A 27,320-nucleotide genomic window follows, 5' to 3' on the forward strand; every position below is an offset into this window, starting at 1 on the left:
TATGGAATATGGAATTGCTGTCCTACAATTCACACAGCGATCCATAATTTCAACAGTATCCAATGCAACAATTTCAAGTCAAACGTGTGAGCGATCTTCGGTGTCCAGTGTAGAAGCAATTGTCGTACAAGGCAGGCAGGGTTGGAATCCGTAATAATAAAGCAGTGATCGTTGAAAATATAAAAACAGCCCGATAGATACACACTCAAAATGCGTCGAAGATAATAATATAAAACGAGTAGAGCAGAAAAAACCAACAAGCGCCAAAAATAATTGTATAATCTATGAACAAACGTTATGTCAGCTTACTGTCAAAGCTGTCATCAAAAATACAATCGATTTTAATCGATTTGAAATCGATAATCATATTACTTTGCTAAGTAATAATAGACTTTTTCTTCATTTATGTATATAATCGCAATTAAATCCGGCACATGCCGCACTTGTATACAACAAGTATAAATCGCTCATTTAATTACTTTGCATTAATTACCTAGTGCAATGTTTTTCTTTTTATAATCCTGTAATCGATTAATTAAATCGATCACACCGTTATACCGACAAAAACTAACTTTCTCATTTTTCTCCGGTCCCAGAAAGAGGATCGAGGTGATTTTTTATATTCTTATATAAAAAAATATGACAAATTTTTTAGACTACATTCCAAGTTATTACATTTTTGGCCCACGATTTTCCGTCTCCTTTCAACGTTATTTGACGTTGTTTTATTTTTAAAATAAAAGAGCACTTATTGCGGCATAACTATAATAGTGAGACATATGCTGTCAAGACTCTTTTTGTAAATAATAATGTGTTCTACAAAGTCGTAGTACATTATTTTATTCTATCATCAATAGTTTTCGCAGGGCACGCGATGTAAAGAATATTTTAGGTAATTTTTTTACAGATTGGGTTACATTATTGGAGTAAGAATCCCTAATTTTTTTCAAAAAAGATTATAGCTCATGTCACTCGGGAATAGTGTAGCTTCCAAACAGTGAAAGAATTTTTCAAATCGATTCAGTAGTTTCGGAGCCTATTCAATACAAACAAACAAACAAATCTTTCCTCTTTATATATAATATTAGTATAGAAGTATAGATTATGGCACGGAAATAAGTGCTTCCGTGAAAATATTAATACGTATGTTAATACAACCAACGGATTGACGTCAGATGCTGATATAAAAAATTTAATTAAAAGTACATTACGGGGATTATTCCTAAAATGTTGTTGTTGTTTCTAGTTTGTTAAGTGGGCGTTGCCAAGATGGAGAGCGTCTCATAAACATTTTTCCTATCATTCTTTATGGAGAAAGGTCAGTTGGGCGCAACTTTGTGCCTGATCGACAAATGGCATGAACAAATGTTTGTTTATATGGAATGATAGGTTATGTGGCTGCCTAATTTTGCCAAAAGTTCACTGACACAATATTTAGATTAAATAAAATAACTCACTCGTAAATGTAAAATAAAAATTATAAACATAAATAAACTATTGAAATTTTAAATAATAAATAAGCTTGATAAAACGGACAATAAGTTTAATTTTTTTTTTAATTCGACACTGAAAATTGGCACATAAACTTAATATTATCTGAATTAAATTATGTGAATGTATATCCAGTCGGCACGCGCACACAAACGCATACATCGTTTTGCACGCTACGAAATCAATAAAAACTTTTCTACTAAAAAGCTACGAATCGTACACGACAGCTCACCACATATGTTTCAGCAATACAACATTACAACCTTCGATCAACAATAGTAACTAGATAAAGGGATACGTACAAAATTAAAGCAAAAACTGTCCGCGTGAATATATACTTATATAGCTACATTCGTTTACTAACAAACGGAGAAAAAAGTTTTGAAACACTTTTACTTTCAAACTAATAACAACTATGGCACCTAGTAATAAAGTCACAAATCTCCAAAACATTATCTAATACTTACGATCATTTGTCACATAAAACGAGCAAAGCAATAAATTACTCCTGTCACTTACCAATAAAAAGACATATTTTAAACAACTTTTAATGTTAAATCAATCTTAAAGTGCAACAAATAAAGTAACTTTTCCCTTAATTGCTCTGAGAACTAACATCGTTTTGCTTTATTTATTTTTGCTTCCTGAAATGCCGATTTCTATTTACTACAGGAGGTAAGGGAGTCGCGCTTAACACTAAAATAATTTATTAATGAATTAAAGTAAAAGTTTAGTTGTTTACTTTTTATGTTTTGGAAATGTATGTTTGTTAGTATCTATACATTACTTATTATTTTATTAGCGTTACGTTTTTGTGTAATATATATTTTTAAGTTTTCGCGACCAGTGCACATAATAAAACAACGTTTAAACGGTTTCAAGCGTGGTATTTTTATTACAATGTTTCGGCCACATTTCAGTAGCCGTGAGCACGGAAGGCAAAGATGTCCAGTGTCAATAAGCGGAGTTCTTAGCTGGCTTATAAAAGTCATCTCTTGTTTCTCTGGCGACAATCGAGATCCATTCTGCACACGTGATTGCTAGGAAAGCTAAAATAAAAATGGAAAGCTAAGTATCTAATGAGAGTCCAACAAACAGACACAAAAGCAGCATTAACCAATTTTAACCAACTAATTTTGAAGTGCTGCTAACAAATTTTAAAAAAATATTACAACACAAATCTACTCCATGCATTTACTGTTCTGTTAAGCAAAAGTTTGTCCATGTGTTGGCCGAGCCTTGGCCAACATTTGTAGCGGTGGTTAAAAATCGGTAATTTTGTTCAAAATTTAATATTATTTATAAGTTTAAAGCTTACAATATAGTTTATACTTCATGTACTTACCGAAAGTAAGATACTCCGGCCGTTAAATTGCTTTTTCGGGCCTTATTTTTGCAACTTTTGAATACACACTGCGGTATTGTGAGACGGGTTGACATTGGCTGTGTTTGAAGTGAACTAAACAAAATAAGAGCTCACATTTCAAGTGCGCTGTTATTTGACGAGACGGATTTTATGCACCGACCCGAAATCTAGTTACTATTGTTGATCGAAGATTACAACTCACTGTTTTATTGAAACTTTTACAACACCACTGAAATTATTTTAGTGGAAAAAAATCACTTTTAATTCCGTTGATAGGCAGTTCGTTATTATTGTTACGTGTAACAACATCGGTGACGATTATTATTGACAAGAATATAAAATCTTCGGATGAATTGCAATTGAATTATGTATGTATCACCCAAAATTAAAAACAAATATGTTGTTGAAACAAACTTACCGTATTTACCGTGTAAAAAAAATTAATTTTAAATAAAGTCATCACCTCCCTATGTCATAATTCGCAACATTTCCTAAAAGTTACATAAGTATTTTGTAATACGCCGATCGGATTCTATTTCCTCCTGTTGCACCTTGTGTCATATAGAATTTTATACATCTGCACACCAACTTTCTAAACAGATCGAAAACCAAAAATTGGAATTCAAAGCTCAAAGTAAAGTGGGTTCCTTGGATAACGTAAAACATAAGCCAGGAGGTGGAGACATCAAAATATTTGAAGATAAAGAGTATATCAAGCAGATGACTGGGCAGTCGCCATTGCCAACAAGTCGCAGTCACTCACGGCAGGAGGTGAGAGGGCTTGAAGCCAGAAGCAGGCATTTTGATCATGGCGTTTTTTGCTTTCTTTGTTTTCTTGGTGGTGGTTAATCACGACCTCATACACTTCGTCATTTTTGTTTCAGCCAGAATATTTGTACAAGTTTTATTGATTCAAGAGGTATTCGTTTTTCTCTGCGAAACTTGCAACTCATACATTCATTTTTGTTTTTCTGTTTGGTTTTCTATTGCTCTTGTGTCTAACATAGCGTTTTGTTTTTGGTTTGATTTTGAATACGTTTTGTTTTATAATGTTGTTTACGTGGTGATTGTTAATTTATTTTTTCTGCTTTAGAGTCCACTTCCACCAGCTTCACAGCTGCCGAAATCGGACGAAAACTTGAACGAAGAGCAGAGTTAAATCACTACCAGAAAGACTTCGCATTTTCATCTATATTTTAGTCATAAAATGTACTAACAGTCTAATATTCAATTAGAGTCCATTGTGTATGTTTTCTGTTTGTTGAATGTATTGATATTAATTAATGTTTGTTGAATGAATGATTTTTGTCAAAATTAAAATAGATAATGTCAATAATTTGTGCATATCCGTTTAGCGTCTAAATAAGTTTGGATTTTGTAAGGAAGGTAAAAACTGTTTGATCTTTGATTACTTTAGTTAATATGTACTAATTACTTTATTTTTACTGTCAATATTACCTAACCATTATATTACAAGAGTGCCAATTTACTGTATGTTAGAAAGATTGTATTTTATTGGATTATATAAACAAAGCTATATAACTTGTCGACAAATTATAGTCTCCTTTAATTTTCATTGTGTTTTACTTTGTACAGAGGCAGTAAATGCGATTTGCACCTTATCAATGTAAACAGCAACAGTAATAGACGAGAGTAGAGACACAGACTATTAATAGCAATTTCAAATTGTAACGTGCTTGAAACTAATATTGAATTGTACGTTATTATCTTATGCATATTATTATATTATTAGAGAAGTTCTTTTTTTAATTTTTCGTTAATCCCGAATAGCGTAAAATTGCACCTTTGTATTGTACCTAGGTTTTATTATTTGGGTAGTAGCCGTTTGAACAGAGTTCTCGACACAGCCCACACGCGAGCAATGAAATACAGTAGTTATTGGTATTAAGTTAGTTGATCAAAGTTAGCTTTTTTACAGCTTTAAAGCTCATAGCGTTGAATAAGTTCGCGAAAACTATTTTTTTCGTTCGATAGCTGTGGCAAGAACAGAAGGGGCTCGAGATGGACTGACCAGATTAATAGAATTTAATGTTTTTTATGATTCTAGAAGTACGTGTAATTAGTATTAGGTAGTATTTATTGATTCGATGTTTAAATTAGTCACAAAACAATATGTAACCTAAATTTTCCTTTGAGAATGTATGTCACTTGTATCGCTGAACTATCTAGCTTTGATAAAATATTTTTTACCGCTTCGCAATTACCATTTACATTGGCAACGTAGATATTAACTGTAGAATAGAAAAAACAATTGATTCGAACATACGTACGTATTACGGTGATTATTTAATACAGTTTAACATCAATAAAATTTGTGTTTTATTCTCGTTTCTGTAAGGTTTCATCTTAAATGCGACCAGTTTACAGAACCATATAATTTTGTATCTGTACCTATGTTAGTCCCAACACATGCACCAGCACAATGTAGAAAGAGGAAAATTCATTTTGGAAACGTAAGGTGAGTCATTTATTCTTTACTTTATTTACTTCATTATTTTCATTATCTTTGATGTTAGTTTTGGAAATCACAGTCGTTTTAATTTGTTCACATAGTTAATAACATTTATCGATGCAATTTCATATTTATGTCGAGTTAAAGTTTATGTTAATCATTTCACGTTTTAAGTTTCGCTTGAAAATTTCACCAAAATTAAAACAATTAAAGATTTAGTATGGAACAATTTAAAATATTATTCAATCATTAGGTAAACTTATTTGAAACAATGACTTCAAGTCTAAAATTATAGCCGGAAAAATTTGAACTGTTTGAGCAAACAAGTTTATTTATTACGTAGGCCTCTTTAAATGTAAAATATTTGCTGTGATGATAGTTCACGTTGACTGATCTCCGGTATTAAATATTAATTTTCGTCATACATTTTTTTTCCTACCTTTGCTGATAGCTTTGAGAGGCTATATCAGCTTTATCCTAGCGTGTAGGTGAGCTCTCGGTGCTCAAACCGGAGTGTTGCTAACACTGGCCCTAGCAAGAGCAGTGCTTGGCAGACTCTACCACCGGATTGGAAACTCGACCCGCTGAGAAGATCTGGCGAGAAACTCAGTGGGCTGTGTATATGGGTTCGTTTTACCTTGCGAGTAAGGCATTATTTATATCATTAAAATATTTGCTCTCGTATGCAAAAATAGTTCAATTCCATTTTCTCTAACATAATATCGTTTGTTTTTTTTATTTTTTTATTGCCATTGTAGGCAGACGAGCATACCACCCACCTGATAGTGAGTGGTTAACGTCGCCCATGGACTTCAGCAATGCCAGGGTCAGAACCAAGCCGCTCCCTACCATAAACTAGAAATGAAAATGAATTATCCTGTTCATTATTAGTAAAATAACAATAATATTAACCTAACAATATATGTTTCACTATATTCCTTATATTGTTTATGACATTTATCATGTGTAAACAGGATTACTACGAGAGGGAATGGGAAGAGGATCGTCCGATCTCTCGATGCAGATCGGCGCGTACCCCTCGTACACCAAGAGCCTTGTCGCCTCGTCGCCATCTCCCTGAGCTAGACGAGGTGTTAGTTCAGCGGAACAATGAGAGAAACAGACGTGCCGCTCGTCCAGTCAGCGCGAGAGATCCACCACGTTCATCGTGTTCAAGACGAGCTTCAATCACACAGCGTCCAGCTTTTTCCATTTATTAACTATTATACGTGCATGTCATGCTTAATGCCCATTAGAAAAGTTCTAGCACCGTATTTTAAAAGTTAATAGGAAATTATAAGTTCACTTTCGTGTTCACTCAAGCTCATCGAAGCTCAGTATTTCCTCGGGTTTTTGAGAGTCGTAGACATAAGTAAAAATTAGTTTAAAAAGTACAATATGTCGTTGTTTTTATTGTCATTATATTATTTTCGACATTCCGAATAATTTACTGTTTTCGTGGCCTGGGACGACTAGCGTGTTAATCGTTGATATTTGAGCAATATTATTGATTGAATGTTCAACTTTAAATAACACAACAAAATAATTAGTATTCAATAATATTTGATCAAAAGAACGCCACTTATCACTTATTTATACAATTCCAAATGAGTTGAACTACATTTTTAGTTTCATTGGTAAATTTTAAATTAAGGCTTGTGCAGCCGTAGCTGTCTCCGTGAAATTATTGATTAGTTATGTGATCGAATACACAATTTCAAAGGTAGCGGAATCTTTTAAATAAAAAATATAATTACACACCTTAATAGGTTAACATCGTCTTCACTATTAAAGATGGAGAAACGTAGTTTTAGCACAAATTATATCTGGGCATTGCATTCATGAGATAGTAACCTGTTTTAAAGGAATCGTAGAAGTTTTAAAGCATCTAAATGATGCTATTAGATATAGTGTTGTTTCAATTGCACCAAAGGAGAAATTGTACGAACATTTAGTACAAAGATGATTAATAAAAATAATATTATTCACAAGCATTTGTTGTTTTATTCGAATAGTTTTGTAATTTGTTACAGACATGTTCTGCGGCCCCGAATAGTTCGTATCAGAGCTCCGTCTATTTCTGCTGCAAGCACAGATTTTTATAATCGGATAAAAGTTACTTGTGATGTTAGTGTTAACCCCATTTTCATTTAATTAATCCCAGTCTCACGGATCGTTTAGAACCTCTGGGTCTGCGGAGGGACTTCGGTTCCCTCTGTATTTTGTAACGTATGTTCCATGGGGAGTGCTCTGAATTGTTCGAGATGATACCGTCATCTTGTTTTTACTATCGCACCGTCCGCCACCGGAGTAGAATTCATCCATACTACCTGGAGCAACTGCGGTCAACCACAGTGCGTTTCCAGAGGTCTTTTTTGCCACGTACCATCCGGCTGTGGAATGTGCTCCCCCCCACGGTGTTTCCCGAGCGCTATGACATGTCCTTCTTCAAACGAGGCTTGTGGAGAGTATTAAGCGGTAGGCAGCGGCTTGGCTCTGACCCTGGTATTGCTGAAGTCCATGGGCGACGGTAACCACTCACCATCAGGTGAGCCGTGCGCTCGTCTGCCTACAAGGGCAATAAATAATAAAAAAAAAAAGATCGATTGACAAACAAAGAAAATTACACATAGCTATCTTTGTCTACTTACCTATAGATAATATCTTCCATTAGGCATAAGGTGGAAATGATAATATGGGATAACGGCTGTTCCACCCTTGCAACTATAAGACTACTTCGAGCAAAAATAGACAGTACAAAATGTGTCGATATTTTCATTCTTTCCAGATTCCTAGTCCAAAGAAAGAAACAAATATTAATGTTAATTACTTTTTAGTATTCATTAAATCTGGTTTTACATATTATATAATTCAATGATTATTAATGAAAATTAAGAAATTAAAATCTTTATTAAAATTATTAAATAATATAATATCCTTTTTAGTACTACATATTTCCATTAGTACCGTTGGAGTAAAAATGAAACAACCATATTTTGATATAATATATTTCAATTGGTGTACATGGTTATGCATTACAATATTTTATCGATTGTTAATTCATTAAATTATGGCACTTAACATAAATAAAATATAACAATACATACATATTTGACAATAAAAATGTCTAAGCGAAATAAATACATACAATACATATAAATCATTATTAATATTTTGATTTTTCGAAATAAACTTAAATTTAAATATTCGGAATTTCATTCTCAGTCGTTCGTTGCGTTTCGTGTCATGACGAAAGCCTCTTTTTTTCATTATATTTACGTTTATTGTTTTAAGAAAATAAAGTTTTAAACTCAAATTCAACTCATTGATCCCAATCTTTAAAATATAAATAAAAAAAATCTTACGTACGAAAGAAAATCGATAAAATTAACAACCTTTTGTACCTATAAGGACAACTGGCTCACCACATCTAACAAACTTAAGAACGCGCAGGATGTCATTATATAAAAACCTGTTCAACATGATTCAATAATATAAACTGTCGATAAAAACTTACTACTACTATCGACCTCGCTTAAGGTTACTGCCAAGTACATATTGGCGAGAGCTATTTTGCAGAAGCGACAATGTGTCAACTGTCTAGCGATCGCAAAGCTGCGTATCCATTCGATATTTTACACAAATGGTTGATTAAGGCATTTTAATACTTTAACGGCTATCATAAATAAATTTGTGGAAGCATCGACTATATTACTAGTTTATTTAGACGACATAATGATTACTTTGACTAATGCAACAAGCACACACATTATAATGTTTCATAATTTTAATACATACAAAGGCCACATCACATCATTCAGTCACAAAGCGATTTAATGATAATGAATACGATTATTGTTTTATACAAATGTCATTAAGGTTTCTCATCCAGAGAATTAAGCTAAATTTTAACTACGAATCCAGTCGCTAATACTAATTTATTGTATTATTTTTGATAGTTACGGTTCTAATTTGTGTCAACTTACGTCCAAATTAATTTTATTGAGATTTATCGAGTCGTGGAGCCTCTTTCATTCTTTGTTGGTAGAACGCAGTTGGCAAGTAAAAAAAGGGCCGCTTTGAGAAAGCAATACTAATAAGATACGGTTACATTTCGATTATAATACTCGACGAGCACGTCCAACTACGAGAGGAACTGTTTCGTGCTTCATTACATCATCGATATCTAAAACGTTTAATTTAATTGTAAATATAAATACAAAAATTTACATAGATAAATGGATAATGAATGAGTATTAAAATTCATTAAGCTTTCAATATAATACCATACGATACAGCTTTGCGTAAACGATTTGAGCAATGCAATACGATAAATACCAAAAATATCATTTTATCTTCGCTTCCCGGAAGCTATGATATGGCTATTATATCACAATAAAACCAGACTTAGTTTCAGATAAAAATCTGTTTAATGGATGTGCGGCGGCAGATCGACTAAGATACGAATAAGTATTCATTTGTCGTTCTGAAACGTACAGTGATGAGAAGGAGGATGGTGTGTTGGATGGGTGCATGCAGTTAGGTATAATAGAATGTTAAGCCCAACACCGTTTTGTCCTTGGATTTTGTGGTAAGCATCAGGAAAGGTACATAGGTGGAGGCCATGCCATTAGTAAAGAAGAAATATTAAATAGTTCACAAATCCCTGTTTTTCGCCTTTACCAGATTTTTGAGGAAGGCAGCTTGGATTGGCTGCATGCAGTTAACAAGTACAGACGTTAATACGATCCGTGGATAACTACATGATGATCGTATCGAATATATCTGATTCGTTTGAAACTAAATATTGTTTGTTGCAACGGTTAATTGCAAATAATAGCACAATATCATATTTATATTTTCCCTAAACATTTTCAACTATGAAGTAATTTGTTTACACATTAATATATTTTACAATATTCAATTATTTTAACATTATCGTTTATGATTAGACATCGATTTAACATATCAAACATCGAATACATTTTATTATTAAATGTCTTTCTCTCGACGGCCATAATGATTCACTAATTTAAATACACTAATATTTATTCGTTATATGAGATTTTGTCGCTATAACAACACGTATATAGTACGTATTCTATATCACATATTATCGAGACAAACAATTACCTGCTAATGATTCCGAACCGCCAGTTGGGAACGCTTTCAACATCGCCCGTGAATGTATCTGCAACTTTTGTATCCTATATATTTATATACAGTTAGTTAAGGGTTTGTCGAACCTTATCGTAAGACTAGACTTTACTACAATTCATAAACACGAGACTTCGCTTAAGTGATGTTGAGATTATGTTCGATATCGAGAGACAAGGAAACAACAAAATTAAATAAATTACACAATAATAGAGTAGACAAAAATCGAACGAATTAAATGTGACATTAAGGTATTAAATATTTACAGTCTTTGAACATTCTCTGAGTTCACCCACTATTCGCACTGGACGCGTTACTTCGACCTAAACACAACGTAATAAAGTTCCATTTCCATATCACATTCATGAACTATTGCACATTATCACTCAGAACCAACCGACCATAAGTATTGAGCGTCAAAACGCAACACACTTCACGCTAAATTACTTTCTCGCATTGAAGTTCATGCGTAACGGTCGCCAGCATGGCTCCCATTCGTGATCAGGAGGCCAATATCAGAAATCCTCTAAGAGCACAGCATCCCTGGGTACCAGACCCTTTTGATCACCCCTGCAGCAGAGTAAGTACTGGTCGTCTACCTCCAAGACTAGCCGGAGACGTTCGCCCTCGTTGAAAGCTAGGTGACCGGAGTCAGATGGCAACCGATGCCATAACGTCCTCACGTATCTGTAACAGATATTACTGGTCACCATATCAGATGAGAATTAAACTGGTCGGTTAGTGTGCGTTAATACCGAAGAGAGATTTACCACAACCATTCTACTAGTATTTTGTTTGCAGTGAGAGCTGTAAGCGCGAGGCGATTCTTCCAGCACCGATTCCCTTGGCATGCTCGTTCAATGCGCGTGTACGTCTACTCTACAAGTGTACTCGTGTTTAGTGCATTAGGGTGTAAGGGTAGCTCTCCCGAAAACAATGCAAATGTAGCAAAAATCCATGATATAATTTTTAAAACCGCCACGGAATTCAATAATAATTAGATTATCAGTTTTTTTTAAATATGAGGTTTATCGAATGCGGTCGTTGTACTTCAAGTTTTGTACGCTCTACATTCCGGATTTGCAGAGTATTAAATTCCTAAAAAAATATTATAAAATCTTAAGTTTAAATGCGGTCGTGTATTATCAAGGTTTTAGATTCGGGAATGATCACCAAACACCCTATAGATTTCGATTATAGTTCCCCGAGTTAACAATCAGACTTACTTGTCCACCTTTAGGGCTGTGCCACCACGAGTTCTAGTTGCAGAGGTGGAGACAGCGCGCCGTGACCTTTTAGTATCGACACAACTTATTTTAACTACGGTTGTCAATGACCAGTAGTAGCGCTATTCAAATTGTCTTTAAAAGTTACGAGTTGTCTATGGATTGAATTTTTTAGTTCAAAACGCCATCTTATTGATAGCGATATGAAAATGTTCGCTCTGGTATTGTGGTATTTTTGTGTTTGAATCTTTTTTTTTTCTTAGATGAGTGGACGTGCTCACAGCCCACCTGGTGGTGTTAAGTGGTTACTGGAGCCCATAGACATCTACAATGTAGATGCGCCACCCACCTTGAGATATAAGTTCTAAGGTCTCAATATAGTTACAACGGCTGCCCCACCCTTCAAACCGAAACGCATTACTGCTTCACGGCAGAAATAGGTGGGGCGAAGGTACCTACCCGTGCGGACTCACAAGAGGTACTACCACCAATCTTTCTGGATTCCGGATCGTGTTAATGTAAACTGCGATAAGAATGGAATCTGCGCTGTGTAATGTCTGTGAGACGTAAAGATATATTTGTTCACGTCAACTTCATTCAATTTTGAGAGTAATTAAAATCAGATTCGTAGCCCTCTCATCGAAGCCGGCGCAAGCTAGATCTCCGACTCAGAGGAAGAGGCAGCGAGCGACATGTCACTCTCAGATTATGCATTACAGGCACTGGTCACCGTTGAATGCGACGAAGAGTTCGACTTGTAACATAGCCCACTGAGTTTTACATCTTCCTAGTGAGTCGCGATTCAAATTTTCTCTCAGACAGCCTCGTGAGGTCACTCACCAGTCAGGGTGGATCCAGAATTCCCATTAAGGCTACTGCTATATATGTACGTATACAAAAGAAACTACATTCGCAGATCTGTATTTAGAAATTAATAATAATTTTATGAGTTTTCGGTTTGACAGTATTTTTATTGTAGAATGTTCTCGTAGTAAAACTATTACCATAACATGGCCTTATTCTCGAATACCTTAAATATTAAAGGCTAATTTAAAACTGAAAAATCACACAAATATTGTTTTTTTTTTTTGTTAATGCCACGGAATCTTCTTGTTTCTTTGAATTTTTGGAATTTATCATGGGAATAAATGATTATCATAGTAATGAGAGCGAAGGGAGATCTTCTCTTGTCTCGGAGGGCATTAAACTGCTTTCAGACTACGCTATAATATACATAGTATATACCTCATAGCACAACAATATCGCACACCATACATTGTTATGGACAGCTTCACACTGTACTGTACATTAAATTATTAGTTAAGTATACGTTGCTATACTATATGGCACTATTGTATAGCGTAGTCTGAAAGCAGCTTTAGTAGTACGTGGTGCACGTGGAACTTACTTGTTCTTGTGGTGTGAGGTGTTGGCGCTCGGGCGCGTGGCGGAGGAGGAGGCGGCGCGGCGGGGTGCGGGGGGCGGGGCGGGGCGGCCGTACGGGAGGGACGCGGGGCGCGGGGCGGCGCCGCCCGGCCACGCGCCGTCCACGCGAGACGTTCTGGAATGTTCACAGTATTGTGGATCTTATTGTGATTTTACATAATATATTACAATACGGCTTGTATCCGTGGCCTAGAAAGTTTAGTGCAGTCCAGATTTCATGTTATTTTCATATGTTATGGAATTAAAAAAAAAAACGAATGCAAACGCTTTGTGTTTTAAATGAATGATAATAATAATACATATTTACTAAACAAAGAAAAAACATATTTCAGGTTATTAATAAAAATAGGTACCTATTTCATATAAGTAATTAGGATTTCTGAAAAATTTACGGAGTGAGCATATTTTAGATAAACCGCTCCCCAAGCACATAAAATATAGCCGTAAATCTAGCTTTAAATATTTAAAACTACAAGTCCAGTGCGTGTGTAGTTATGCAACTGTCGTTCGATTTGATACTGGGGGACAATAATAATTAATATTTCTAGCACGTTCTGGCAGTTATCGATTGCACAAATATTTTTTAGAAAATTTAAACCTTTAAAATGAAATTTATTGAAACTTGAAACGAGTGGGTTTTGATAGCGACTTAACATAGCAATAAATTAGGAGCGCCAAAAATATGACTTTTTATCAGACTAAAATTGAGATTATTTTAAAATTAATCAATTTAATATAGGTATCAGAGTGAGTGTATCTGCGAAAATGTTCTAATTAAAAAAAAAACATGGTTAATAATATTAATATCCAAGTGACTGGTAAGATTAAACACTTCATCGTTAAAATGTACAGTTAATACGAAACGTTTCATGCAGATCATGCTTTTATGCAATCGGACCAGTGATTCTCAACCACTGTGACGGACTAATTTCGTGCGCCACCAAATTTTATATTCAAAATTATTATCATACTATTTCACGGATTGTTCTTTTCGGTTAACAAACTTTTTTAAGCTTAATGTACGTAACGTAACGTTGTCCGACGTTTCGGATACTCCAGTTATTTAACTTTTAAACTTTACTCCGTCTTTGCGGAAAAAAGGGTGCGTGTACGCGCGTAAGAAATTATACTTAATTTTTATTAAATTTATTTCTTTTTTTTTAATTTAAATTTTAATCAATTTGAAAAAAAAATCGATTAAACAACATCCTCAAACACGCATATTGGACATCCCTTTTCATGACATCGTATAAATTCAGTAATTCTCCGTACGGTTCGGAAAGTTCACTTGCGGCTATATTCAGACTCGCCAAGTTACGTCGGTCGTATTGTAATGAGCGATTTAGTGGGCAACTTCATTCTGTTAATTTTGTGTCACGGTGCGCGCGCATCTTAAAATTTCACTCTCATTCAAAAGGTTGAGAATCACTGATTTATTAGACAAAACGGTTAATGACAACAGATTTAAATAAGGACACGAGCGGGTTTATTGTGGTCAGTAATGTTAGATCCCATCTATGTGTACATACGGCGATCTCTTAGAGTTTGTCACGTTTTTAACGTCTTTCGTTCCATCTGTCATCGCATTGGGTCTCTTCGTGTGCGGTATAATTCTGGATTGTGCAACATAAAAACCAAATATAAAAAACCATTGGTGAGGTTCTAGAACTTTAAAAAAAATTATGTAAATAAATAAATTAATTCGATATTGATTTTAAATACAGTGCAACGTTGATATAACAAATCGGAAGTGAACAAGTAAATATTCTTTATATCAAGTAATTTAGTAAACTGAGGTTTGATATATTAAGGTTATATTGGTCTAGCATTTGTTATAGAGATAAAAATAGTTTTATTCACCTCAACAGTATGTACTCATCTTGATACAGCGAACAACTTCTACTAATAATGATAACACTTTTAATCAAATTACTGTATGTATTTTCTATTTAAAAACAATTAGGTAGGCTGCAATTTTTCTTTTTTTAATAGTTGAAATTCGTCATAAAGAGGTTTTTCGCTAGAAATCTTCGCAATATAAAGGTATATTTTGCATTGACTCTAATGGACAATTAAAGGGGATAACGAAGACTTTGTTAAATCGAGGACGTCGTTATATTGAGGTTCGTTATATTAAGGTTGCACTGTATATAATTAGATAAATTTTATTACACCTTCTATTCTCTAGAGAAGTGCACACCAACACCTTGAGTGATTTAAAGTAAGATATCAAATGATTATAACACATAATATGTACCCTTATAATCAACTACAATTGTAACGCTAAAGCATATTTTAATATTTTATTAATCCCAAACTATATAATAATAGAAACCGAAACCTTATTAAAAATTATTATAAACCGTACATTGAGAAATTGTTTTTTATACATACATTTTGACACCAGAAATAAAGATTATATACTTTTAGCATACAACTATTGGATTCATATTTCATGTATGTATGTATGTCATTTTGTTCGGCTCTCAAAACTACTAATAATCTCAAAAAATATTTAATGAAATTTCAATCTAAAATTGACGACATATTTATATCTATAAGTTACAGGACAAATTTGAATTCGAAACTAGACATTGTGCGTCGAATGTCAAGAAGTTTTATTTAAAAAAAATATCCTAAGAAATTACCTGTTGACGGTTTGTGACGGTTTTTTGTTGGTCGTATTCGTGCGTGAGCTGGCGGGACGTTGTGTGGTCGCAGTGGTCGGTGAGGTACCTTTTCGTACTGGTACCGGGATGCCCCTTTAAAGAAAATTACCAGATGAACAGTCGTGACTCTGCCATTTATTAGTATAAAGCCTGACTGTCGGATGACTTATTGCAATAGAACTACGAGCTGGGACACACACAGTGCATGTTTGTATCAGTCATACAAGCACCGCTCACCGTCCTTGCCGAACCCATCGCTTGCGACGAAGGGCTTCGCGAGAAAATTAACCCATACACACAGCCCACTGAGTTTCTCGCCGAATCTTCTCAGTGCGTCACGTTTCCGATCCGGTGGTAGATTCTGCGAGGCACTGCTTTAGCTAGGGCCAGTGTTAGCAACACCTCCGGTTTGAGCCCCGAGAGCTCACCTACATACTAGGGTAAAGCTGAATAGCCTCTCAAGGCTATTAGCATAGGTAGGAACAAACAACATACAAGCGATCTAGAAAAGACAAATCCTTGATGTGTTTACCCTAGGTTGTTCACTCAGTATTGTGAATAATTTGTTTTATTCAATCTTCATTACATTCTTTTTGTCTACCTACTGCTAGTAATCTAAAAGGGTTATACTAGCTCCACCGATATGTAGACGAGCTTACGGGAGACTTTACTAACATCTGAATCTTTCACCGTATCGAAATCGGGATCCACTGAAAAAATCCGGCGAGAAACACAGTGGGCTACATCAGGTAAACTTAACAGTTGCATAAACATTCTATATCTCGGTTAATGCAAAACTATTCATCATATTTCATAGTCTTTTTATTGATTGGTTTAATTCACTGTATCTAGGAGATCAGGGTCTAGCTTTGAGGATGTTATAGTTGTTTGTTTAGGTAATAGACCACCGAAGTCATGGCCAACGCCTACCAATATGATTGTTTGATTGCCGACTAGATACGGATTTATCTGTCGTTGGTAAATACAGCTCTTATATAGCAACACAGAGAAACTCTATTAATCTGCACATTGTTTTCTGTAAGTAATATAAGTAATATAAGTTTCTGTAATAATAATACTCAGTAACGAGGAAGAACAGAATTGGAAATCACGGTCATAAGACAATCTCATATTACAGAACAACTAATTGCGATGAGACTTATAAGATGTAGAGTTGCGAAGACCAAGCAAGAACTAGATAGACTATTCTCGACTGCTTATTCGCGCCAACAATTAAAAATACGCTACATATTTGACAGTGAATAGAGTTCTTAAATCGAAACTAAAACAATGAGACAATTTTAGAAGATTAACGACTTTGACCTCGCATTAAGATATTTGAAAAGCAAATGTATTATTACGAATGCTGTAAATATATCTTTAGAATTCTTAGTCACTCTAATACGGGGTGTTTTGGAATCGTTCCCGAAAACGAAAACAGGTGCTATCCAGTGCCGCTGGTACGAAGGAATTAATAGATCGATGAAATGAATTTTAAGAACAATTTCGATGGCACAATCACGAGTCCGTTGAAAATCCAAAACATTAGTTTAGCGAAATGGTTCGATGGCGTATTTTCTTTTAAGTGTAATCGTATCAGTAGCACTAACACTAGCTCCTGTCTTCGTTTTCTCACACCCTGTATGTTAAACATTTAGTCTTTCAATTTTGTACTCGTTAATGTCAGAAACACCTCACAATGAAAAACCCTCATTGGATGTTTCTTGTATTAAATTTCTGAAATAGCTTTGTTCTCCTGAATAACAACGTAGCGATAATAACGGGATAGTAATAATAATATTGTTCATGTGTCACGATTTGCCCGAGAAATCGTTTGACGTCATGTCCTACTTTAAACAAGCAAAGGAACAAATAGAAAATTGGAGTTCCACATAATATCTTTATCAGATAATTCCTAACGTTTCTATTAGTGGCAACCAGCGGTTTGGCTCTGTACCTGCTAAAATAAAAATAAAAAAACAGGAAGTATTAAACTAAGTTTTTAGCCTCGTATGTCAAATGTTAAGTGGCAGACTTATTCTAAATCAAATCAAATAAATTTTTTTTTGTTCAACATAAATGAAAGTACATGATTGTTGAACGTTAAAAAGAACTACCGTCAATTCACAAAAACTAGCCTCCGTCCTGACAAGAAGACAAGAAATAAGAAAGCAAGAAACTCAGCGGGCATGTCTTTTTTTTTAAATATTAGATTTTCTTTTTAATATTAGTAAAAAACAGGAAGTACTAAACTAAGTTTTTAGCCTCGTATTTCAAATGTTAAGTGACAGACTTATTCTAAATCAAATCAAATCATTTTTTTTTTATTCAACATAGATGAATGTAAACAATTGTTGAACGTCAAAAAGAACTACCGCCAATTCACAAAAACTAGCCTCCGTCCTGAGAAGAACTGGCAAGAAACTCAGCGGGCATGTCTTTTTTTTTCAATATTAGATTTTCTTTTTAATACTTTTTTTTTTTAGATTTTTTTAAACCTGTAGAACAACAATAGTAAATCACTGACCGATGCGTGTTCTTGGCGGGAGATTGCAGTGGGGGGGCCTGAGGCCGCACGGGCGACGACACCGGACGCGGGATCTTCGAGCCTCGGGCCGCGGCAGGGGAAGTCTCTCCTGGGAACGAACGTGACGTCATCATTAACAACGTGTGCTTACCATTATGCTGCTAACGTAGACGTATTTGTACCTGTCTGTTTCCTCTATGAATATTACTTTTGTATTTTATACGTTGCAATAATTAGGAACGCGAAGTAATTATTGTGGCCTAAAGGATAGGACGGAAATGTTCATTTCGATTGACTTCCACGGTGAAGGAATAACATTGTGTAACAAAAATCAAACCTGCAAAATTAAATTTGCATAATTACTGGTGGCAGGACGCGTTGTGAGTACGGGTAGGTACTCACCACCACCTTCTGAAAGATGGGGCAGCTTTTTTACTGTAAAAACTGAGCCTTAGAAATCATGTCCCAAGCTGGGCGGTGTTATTGACGTCGACGATGTCTATCGGCTCCGGTGACCACTTACTACCAGGTGGGCCATGAGCTCGCCCAAACATCTTAGCAATAATAAAAAATAATAAAGTTACGAGCTTATTTGATTTTCTTTGGTGAATAAAACCTTTATTTGTTGTTGAGAACAAAAAAGACATGTATAACAATAAGTTACGTATTTCAAAGAACTCTGACGTGGTATTTGTTGTGTGAGCTGTTTTCATGCACTTATTTGAAATGACAATTATTTACGTAGACCACGCTTTAAGAGATCAAGGTTTTACGTACTTGATAATACTTTTATTGACTTTGTAGACAGAGATGAGCGTACAACGTACGTACTACTTGATTTATTTTTTTCTTACCTATGCTGATAGCCTTGAGAGGCTATTTCAGCTTTTCCTTGACGTGTAGGTGAGCTCACGGACCCAAACCGGGAGTATTGCTAACACTGGCCCTAGTAAGAGCAGTGCTTCGCAGAATCTACCACCGGATCGGAAACGCGACACACTGAGAAGATCCGACGAGAAACTCAGTGGGCTGTGTCTATGGGTTAATACACTCAAGCCCTTCGTCGCAAGCGCCTAAAAGCACCTAAAAGCACCGTTAATGGATCGGGATGGCAGGACCTCTTGTGAGTCCGCACGAGTAGATACCACCGCCCCGCCTATTTCTGCCGTGAAGCAGTAATGCGTTTCGGTTTGAAGGGTGGGGCAGCCGTTGTGACTATACTGAGACCTTATACTGAGACTATATCTCAAGGTGTGTGGCGCATTTACGCTGTAGATGTCTATGGGTTACAGTAACACTTAACACTAGGTGGGCTGTGAGCTCATCCACACATCTAAGCAATAAAAAATAATAAAAAATCGGGAGGATCCGTAATGACGTGCTACTTGATGATAAGCACCGTCGCTCATGGACATCAGCAACACCAGGAGCAATGTCAAGCCGCTGCCTACAGCAAAGTTCGAAGCGTACGCGTGCAAATCGGAATGAATTCACGTAAATGTAGTTCATGTTTTACGTCAATCGTTTTAAATGCCATGACGTTAATCGTCACTTGGTTTCTATAAAAAAATCTATGAATTTTAATCGACTCACACGTACAACATTGTTTGGGTCTAATGTAAAAAACAACGCGAACATAATAGTTGAATCAACGCGGCAACAGTAGGATGTTTACGTAACTACTGTTTGAGTAGTTGCTGTGTATTTCTTTGAATTATGTATATTGTATTTTTTGGTTCTCTTTATATTATTATATATAATTCTACTTTACGTGTGTATGTCACTGAACTCCTCCTAAGCGGCTGGACCGATTTGAATGAATTTTTCTGTATGAGTTTTTTGTATATTTTTGCGACATTTCGCTTAAAACACGACATTTATCTATATATTAATACGTGAAGCAAAAACTTTGTATCACTTTTTGCGAAAATTGCGCGGACCGATGAGTATGAAATTTTCCACACTTATATAGAAAATATAGAGAAGAAGTGCACAATGCTAATTTTTTTTTTTAAATAATGCATAAAAGATACATTAAATCAATAAAGAAAACATTACACACACTACCATGTATTTGACACACACACATATACTCTTTGATTATTGTCAAACTTTTGTTATTGCTTAAAGTCTATAGTCAAATTGAGAATAGGTTAGTATTGTTTATCTTTAATATTACGAGTATTTGTCTATAGTGTAGTCTTAGCGAAATATGTAACAATAGAACCAAAATAATGTTGAAATTTCAATTAATTATAGTCGAATTTCGACTACTGCGGGACCACTAGTCTTTGTAATTGGAGGAGCGTCTTATTTGATATTAGCATCAACAGTTCGATGTTTTTAATTGAACTTCAATTAGTTTTATTGAAATACCTGAAGAAGTTTTTTTATAAGTAATTTTTTCACAAATTTTATTAGATCATGTATTGGGAGTTTGGTTTTTCTTGTTTTGTTACACAATATTAGTCCTTCGTAGTGGTAGTCGTTCGTGAAGCTTTGTTAAGGAAGAATTTATTTATTAAAATATTTTTTTTTTAAATGTTCGTGCTTTAGGGTTATACACAAAGTAGTACACCAAAGGTTTTACCAATAGAGATACGGATACTCTCGTGATTTATAAATCTAGATATAACTATCTAATATTTTTTTATTCAAGAAATGTTAATTAAGAGTCACTTCCCGTTAATTGAATTTAATTCATTGTGTCATCATAGAATTTAATGTGAAGTTTGAATTTCTGCTATTAAAATTCTATTGCTATTAAAATTCTTTGCTAAAATGATGACGATAGTGCATAATTTTATTAATGAACGATTAAAATAATAAATTACGTATTTTGTATTGAAATATGATTTATAATTTTGTGACGGGTAATTATCATTTTCGATGGTTCTCAAATCACTACATAGTTATAAAACAAAGCCGCTTTCTCTGTCCCTATATCCCTATGTATGCCTAAATCTTTAAAATTACGCAACGGATTTTGATGCGGTTTTTTTTAATAGATAGAGTGATTGAAGAGGAAGGTTTATATATATAATAACATTAATTAAATAGTGGAGAAATCAATAATAAATTACAGTTTCTGAAGCGAAGCGAGGGCGGGTCGCTAGTAAAATAGTAAATGCAATTATAAATTCTTACCGGAAGGCGTGACTGGGCTCTCAGCATTACTAAGCATCTCCCATTTGAGTTGAAGGCGGCGGAACTTGCCGGTGGGCGCGTTTCCGCTTCCTCCGCTGCTCGCCGAGCCGGGCCTCCATTGTTCCTCACCGCTGAAGTCCAACTGGATATTCCATATTTCATTTAGCAGCGTTTCTTAATTAATGTATTTTTTTATTGCTTAGATGGGTGGATCAGCTCACAGCCCACCTGGTGTTAAGTGGTCACTGGAGTTCATAGAAATCTACAACGTAAATGCGCCACCCACCTTGAGATATTAGTTCTAAGGTCTCATGTAAGTACCACGGCTAACCCACCCTTCAAACCGAAACGCATTATTGCTTCACTGCAGAAATAGGCAGGGTGGTGGTACCTACCCGCGCGGACTCACAAAAGGTCCTACCACCAGTAAATATAAGCAGTAAATATAATATTTAAAATAAATAAAAACTTTTTTCGAATCAATCAAAATTGCAATTGATTCGTCGTTATGGATTAATTTAATTTTATTAACAATATATTGGTGGCAAACATTTTATACTTTATTATTCCATAAACGTAAAAAATTGAAAACACAAAAAAAAAAACATGCACCGTAATTTTGGTTACAGAACAGTTTAAACAAAATTGTGAGTAAAAAATTAAATTGAAAAAAAAAACACAAACACACATACACACATCAGTAAACACACGGATCGATAAAGAAGCGAAACGCGCAAATCATATGTTAGAAAACTAACGAAGCTGTTAGCTCAAGCTGTAACTCAACCTGCGAATGGTACGCAAACTCTAAGAAGACTACGGAACAAGCACAACGCGCGTCGGACACGGAGCCGGGTCTCCAGTTACCTTCGCTTCACCGGCGGGGGCTCTGGGACACGGTTTGTTAGTCTCTAAGCTATCTGTGTAGTCGTCGCTGTCGTCGAACACTAGTCTGTCGAAGGCCTGCATCAGTTTCGAGCCCAAGTGGACACCGGACCAGCGGCGGTTCGTCTCCATTTCTATTCTGCTGTTATTCGGGCACATGTCGTGACCTATAGCGGTCGGGTTGACGCAGGACCGCGGCCTGTTCTTTTCAATGGCGGTCTTTACGTTCGCTGAATCGTTTAGCAAGTCGGGAGTCGATGGCTCTTTGTTCTTCGGCTCCCTGTGTCTCATGATTACGCTGGTCTGACAGTCGTCGCTGGAGACGCCGCTCGACTGCATCGAGCGCACCAACTTCAGCAAGTTCCGTTGGTTCAGTGTTAGTGGCGGGTTAATCGAAGTGGGCTGTTAAATACATTAAATGTTTAGCGTCATGCATCATGCCTGACCCGGTAAGAGACGGGTCTTAGATCCACGAGCGCTCGAGCCAAGCCTTTATTTGCATTTTACGTAAGCTGTGCACGAAACGCTATAAATATTCCGATTCATATATCCTTCGTCTTGTATAAGCACATGCAATAAACAATAAAATGCAAATAAAGCGATGTCTGCTCCGATTTGGCGCGACTAGGAGACACGGGTTACTGGTTAGATAGGTTTCCGGGTAAGATGCGATTGTAACGTGCTCAAACTCACCCTGCTGGCGGCGCGCATTTCGTTTTCGATTCTTTTGAAGCTTCGATGGAGTTCCCTCATTTCAAACATGAGATCTAAGGAGAAGGGCAGTAGTTTGAGCGGCTCGAGGCTCGCCAGTAACGTGTCCAGGAGGGCTCGGCAGCGAGGCTCCCCGACGCACCCTGCGAGGACCAGTGAATCCGGCCCGTAGTGCTTCGCGAGAATTGACTCCCGCGTTCGAACGTACGATACCCACGCGTCCACAGTCTGCGCGCTAAAACATGTTATATGCACGTGAGTGCGTCATCTAGGTAGGCAACTGCTTTTGTAGGCATATTCATAAAGGGTAATAAAGTAAATACTTAGTAAATCGTGAACTAAACTACTTAATTACACAAAATATAATTATAAATTGAGACGTGAATAATAAAAAAAAACTAGCTGCTACTCGCGTGGTCAAGGAGAACTGTCAGAGTAGTTTCCCGTGAGAATGAGATTTTTTTCGGAATAAAAGGTAGCCTAGCCTATATCTAATGAATCTCTTGACCAAAATCGATCACTTTAAAAAAAAAATGTTAATCCGTTTCGATGTGAAATAAGGACAAACAATACACTTTCATATCTATAATATTAGTATGGATTTAATTGAGATTTCGATCTAGTCTCTCGAAGTTAGTGGAGACGTACACTTTGTGATGCCTATGAACTCTAACTATTTAAAATTAGATGGTTCAAAACATTCCTTCACATTTAGTGCTATAAAAATAAAATCTAAAATACCAATAACTTACTTGAGCAAACCCAGTATGAATGCATTAAATTTGACCAATCCTTCTGTAACAGCATCTTCGCTGTTGATCCTCAACACCAATTCGTTCAAAGACTTTGTTATTGGACCTGTAAACGTTTAAGTTGAGGATAATTTGTACACATCTGGAGAAGTTCGATACAGACTTAACATGCAGAGTAACGTTCAATGTATACCTTGTCGAGCAGTAGACTCGACCATTTGCCAAACCGAATTATTGACGGCACCGAAAGATGTCTCTATGTTCTCTTTGAGGCCGTCTCTGAATACTGCGTACAAAGCTGGACATAATGCGTTAAGAGCTATTTTAGCGCAGGCTGGGGATTGTTTCGAATCTCCCAAGAATGCCAGCTCAGCTTGATCGGTCGCCGAGGAAAAGTGCTGAATTAGCATCTCTACGGCATCAGTCACATTCGATACTAAAGCTGCAAAAGAGTTGACGTTATGTGTATTTAAATAAATGTTATAACAAAAGATCTATTAAAATATATTTACAAAAATGACGCTAACTCTATCATAGAGTTAAAAAAAGACATGCAAATTTAAAACTGTTTATAACTAAAATTATAATTTTTGTTGAAAAAAATAATTCAAATTATCAATTGACTTTGATAGCTATATCTAAAGTTGGAAAAAATCAGAGTAAATAATATAATTAAGTCTTTGTGGACACAAGCCTTACCTCTCTTTTGTGATACATCAATCAAATCGTATTTGGGTCTCCCTTCAAAATGAATAGGGCTGCCAAATTCATCTGGACTAACTTCGACCTCTTCGCATATTGGTATTTCTGCTAAATTTTTGGCCTGAAATTTTGGAGTATTTAAGTTGAAACGACTTTGTTTTGTATTTAAAACATTATTTATTGCAAAACAAAAATGAGAGGCGCATTATTTTGTATTTTACTGCTGGTAGTGAACTGGACAAATTTTGTGCAAACAAAAAAATGGGTTCAACATGCATAATCAGTAGCACTATAAATTTACAATGACAGCTATACAACGGTACTTACCTAAAATGCGAGCAAGTAAAAAAATAATAGAACCAAGGTACTCACAGAACAAAATGGCAAGAGGCAATGGTGCGGCAACTAATAGAACAAAACAAGAGAAGTTACCTGGTAATGCCTCTGAGCCAACACCGCTGATATATTTGGGGAATTTGGCGGAGTAATTAAAGCATCTCCTTTGATTTCTTCTACAGTCTTCGCTTGAGTCTGTAGACTCTCGACTTGAGCATCAGACTTCTGCGCAAAACTTACAGATTTCTTACTATTGCAACTACTACCACTCGATTCTGTGGACCTCTGATTCTCCTCTTGGGAACGTTTCATTTGAAGGAATTTGCTAACCTGATTTCTTACCTTCTGCACTTGATTTTGATCCCACTCGTCCATGTTCTGACAGGTTAAACCACTTTGCTTTAAAAATTCTTCGAGCTGTTGTAGATCGGCGCTGCTGATTAATGCGCCTGGAGGGGGGAACTCTGTGTATTCCATTCGTTTAGTTCGTGGTTTTGGCATTGGAGGAGTGTGAGGTCGGTGTAATTTAATTTCGTTAGATTTCCCAGACTCTAAGCTACTTTCGGTTCCAACGCCCTCGTCCGGGTAGTACTCATTGTAATCAGCATCCTTTTCCGCAGCGTCCAGAAACTGTTGAGATAATCTCTTGGCTGCTAAATCGTTATTTTTTCTGTAATCAATATTTTGATTTTGCAAATAGTACGGTTCTTGAAGGGATCTTCTCTTGGTCTTGTGTTCCGTTACTGCGGTCGCGCACGCAATCGGATCTTGCATAAAATCGTCCATTTCAAACATGCTGTATCGTTTGGTTTGTGTGCTTGATTTACGAGTTTTGTCCATGGATTTGCGTAATATGCTTTTTGGTAAGGGTGGCCTCGGAGGCACTATTTCGCCTTGCTTTGGTGGGCGGATTTGATCTACTAATGACAGAGAACGTCTCGGCGCAGCAGGATTAACTCTTTGTCCCTCGCTGTTACCGCTCGCTTCAGAGCTTGTTGCGCTGTCGTATCGATATACGAATAACGGATTGAAGTTTGCGGGAGCGGGGCTGTTTTGTGCTGAAGAGTCTGTTAACATGGTCGATGAACCCCGGTAGCCGGAAGACGGTTGCGTAGCAGTGCTAGAACTTGAAGAAACAGCTGTAGTGTTGCCAGCCAAATTATTGCAATCACAACTGACGGGTCGATTTTTAGATTTCGAAGATGGCGTTACATTACAGAATTTTCCATCTTTTTCTTTCACGTGTTGCATTAGTTCTGGAACTTCTGATAGCATTTGCTTACATTCCATTGGAAGTAAAAAGTTTAACGAGTCCCAGTCTTTGATGTGACCGAGACCTTTCTTTTTCAATATTTCGACATCATTGCACGAGAAAGGCCTTTTACTTTTAACTTGGACTCTGTTTCTTTTAATTTGACTTGATTTCGGCGAAACGTTCACTTTCATTGGATTTAGATAAATGTTCGGTCTTCCGTTTAAGAAGCTTATATCGGGGAGCGTGTAACTGGGGTACAAAATAAATACTGGCTTCTCACAGTCTCCTTCTTTAAGCTTCTGCAAGAATGAAGGCTCCACGACTTTAAAGAACTCACGTTCATAACGTGAGCTCGAAAGTTGCATGCTTGACGTTTGCATGCTTTTATCTATAGTATCAGTTTCAATATGAGTCGATGTGGCTTTGTGATCACAACACTCTCTTTGTAATATTCTATTCATCCTCGTGATCTGAGTTCCATCAGATTCGGAACAACTTGAAATACTAACACTAGTGGCTGATGATTGAGAAGAACAAGACTTTCTGCTGCTTCTGAACTTTGACGGACTATTCATAATATTTGCGTGCGTTCTTTTAATATGTGTTTTGTTGACAGTAGCATAAAGATTACTTTCACTGTCGCTTAACTTAGCTCCATCTGCTGTTTCTTCTTCTTCGATCAAAACTTCATCATACATTCTATTATTTAAATTTTGTACGTGGAAGAGCGTAGGGTTAGTAGATGGTATTTCTTCATATACTGCCGAAAAGGCCTCATCAGTATTACTGCTTGGTATTTCTAAGGGAGGTCTTCCAGTATTTACAGATTCGGAATCTGTGTGTTTTTGTTCTCCTACTGAATCTCCACTTTCTCCACCGGAACTGGATGGCCAACATTCAGATCTTTCCATTTGATCCAAACTGACAATGCCATCATTGCTCTCACTTTTTTGTTTCATAAATAATTTTACCAAGCTAAATGATTGTTTGGGTTGGCTTTTATCTGACGAAGTATGATTTTCTGTAGATGATGTGCTCATTGGCTCCGAATGTTGGCTACCATGAGATAAACGTTGTTGCGACACATCGTATACTTTCATACAAACCGGCGTACCGGTTAAACGTTCATTGGCAGTAAATGAATCGACCTACAAAAAATAATAAGGTTTACAATCAT

At 36.0% G+C, this 27,320-nt stretch overlaps 2 protein-coding genes and 2 long non-coding RNA genes across 29 annotated transcripts in view; 2 read left to right on the top strand and 2 right to left on the bottom strand.

Annotated features, from left to right (window-relative positions):
• Tau (tau-like protein) overlaps positions 1 to 5,189 on the top strand; it is a 52,502-nt gene extending 47,313 nt beyond the window's left edge. For 2 of the 5 annotated variants that reach the window (XM_062668876.1, XM_062668874.1), the window contains exons 7-8: positions 3,458 to 3,628; positions 3,951 to 5,189. In XM_062668876.1, the coding sequence (XP_062524860.1) occupies positions 3,458 to 3,628; positions 3,951 to 4,016 (237 nt within the window). In that variant the 3' untranslated portion in view covers positions 4,017 to 5,189. 5 annotated transcript variants of the gene reach the window in all.
• On the bottom strand, positions 2,358 to 3,053 carry LOC134199046 (uncharacterized). Its single transcript, XR_009973380.1, has 2 exons — positions 2,837 to 3,053; positions 2,358 to 2,540 (listed from the first exon to the last, which is right to left on the bottom strand). It is a non-coding gene; the product is annotated as an uncharacterized LOC134199046 (long non-coding RNA).
• Positions 5,190 to 5,346: 157 nt separating the features above from the next.
• On the top strand, positions 5,347 to 7,324 carry LOC134199052 (uncharacterized). The gene is made up of 2 exons (XR_009973386.1): positions 5,347 to 5,729; positions 6,305 to 7,324. It is a non-coding gene; the product is annotated as an uncharacterized LOC134199052 (long non-coding RNA).
• A 1,000-nt stretch (positions 7,325 to 8,324) lies between these two features.
• Positions 8,325 to 27,320, bottom strand: part of LOC101745102 (uncharacterized) — a 90,736-nt gene continuing 71,740 nt past the window's right edge. For 15 of the 22 annotated variants that reach the window (XM_062669051.1, XM_062669044.1, XM_062669052.1 and 12 more), the window contains 13 exons: positions 24,985 to 27,291; positions 24,550 to 24,673; positions 24,044 to 24,292; positions 23,851 to 23,956; positions 23,081 to 23,333; positions 22,370 to 22,789; positions 21,503 to 21,644; positions 18,356 to 18,464; positions 15,808 to 15,921; positions 14,689 to 14,772; positions 13,122 to 13,274; positions 11,714 to 11,779; positions 8,325 to 11,174 (listed from right to left, as the gene is read on the bottom strand). In XM_062669051.1, the coding sequence (XP_062525035.1) occupies positions 11,003 to 11,174; positions 11,714 to 11,779; positions 13,122 to 13,274; positions 14,689 to 14,772; positions 15,808 to 15,921; positions 18,356 to 18,464; positions 21,503 to 21,644; positions 22,370 to 22,789; positions 23,081 to 23,333; positions 23,851 to 23,956; positions 24,044 to 24,292; positions 24,550 to 24,673; positions 24,985 to 27,291 (4,299 nt within the window). In that variant the 3' untranslated portion in view covers positions 8,325 to 11,002. The remainder of the gene's footprint in view (positions 11,175 to 11,713; positions 11,780 to 13,121; positions 13,275 to 14,688; positions 14,773 to 15,807; positions 15,922 to 18,355; positions 18,465 to 21,502; positions 21,645 to 22,369; positions 22,790 to 23,080; positions 23,334 to 23,850; positions 23,957 to 24,043; positions 24,293 to 24,549; positions 24,674 to 24,984; positions 27,292 to 27,320) is intronic. The other 7 variants (XM_062669054.1, XM_038011727.2, XM_062669056.1 and 4 more) reach the window with 5 other exon arrangements.

The sequence above is a fragment of the Bombyx mori genome, chromosome 6, assembly GCF_030269925.1.
Source record: "Bombyx mori chromosome 6, ASM3026992v2".
NCBI classification, from domain to species: Eukaryota; Metazoa; Arthropoda; class Insecta; order Lepidoptera; family Bombycidae; genus Bombyx; species Bombyx mori.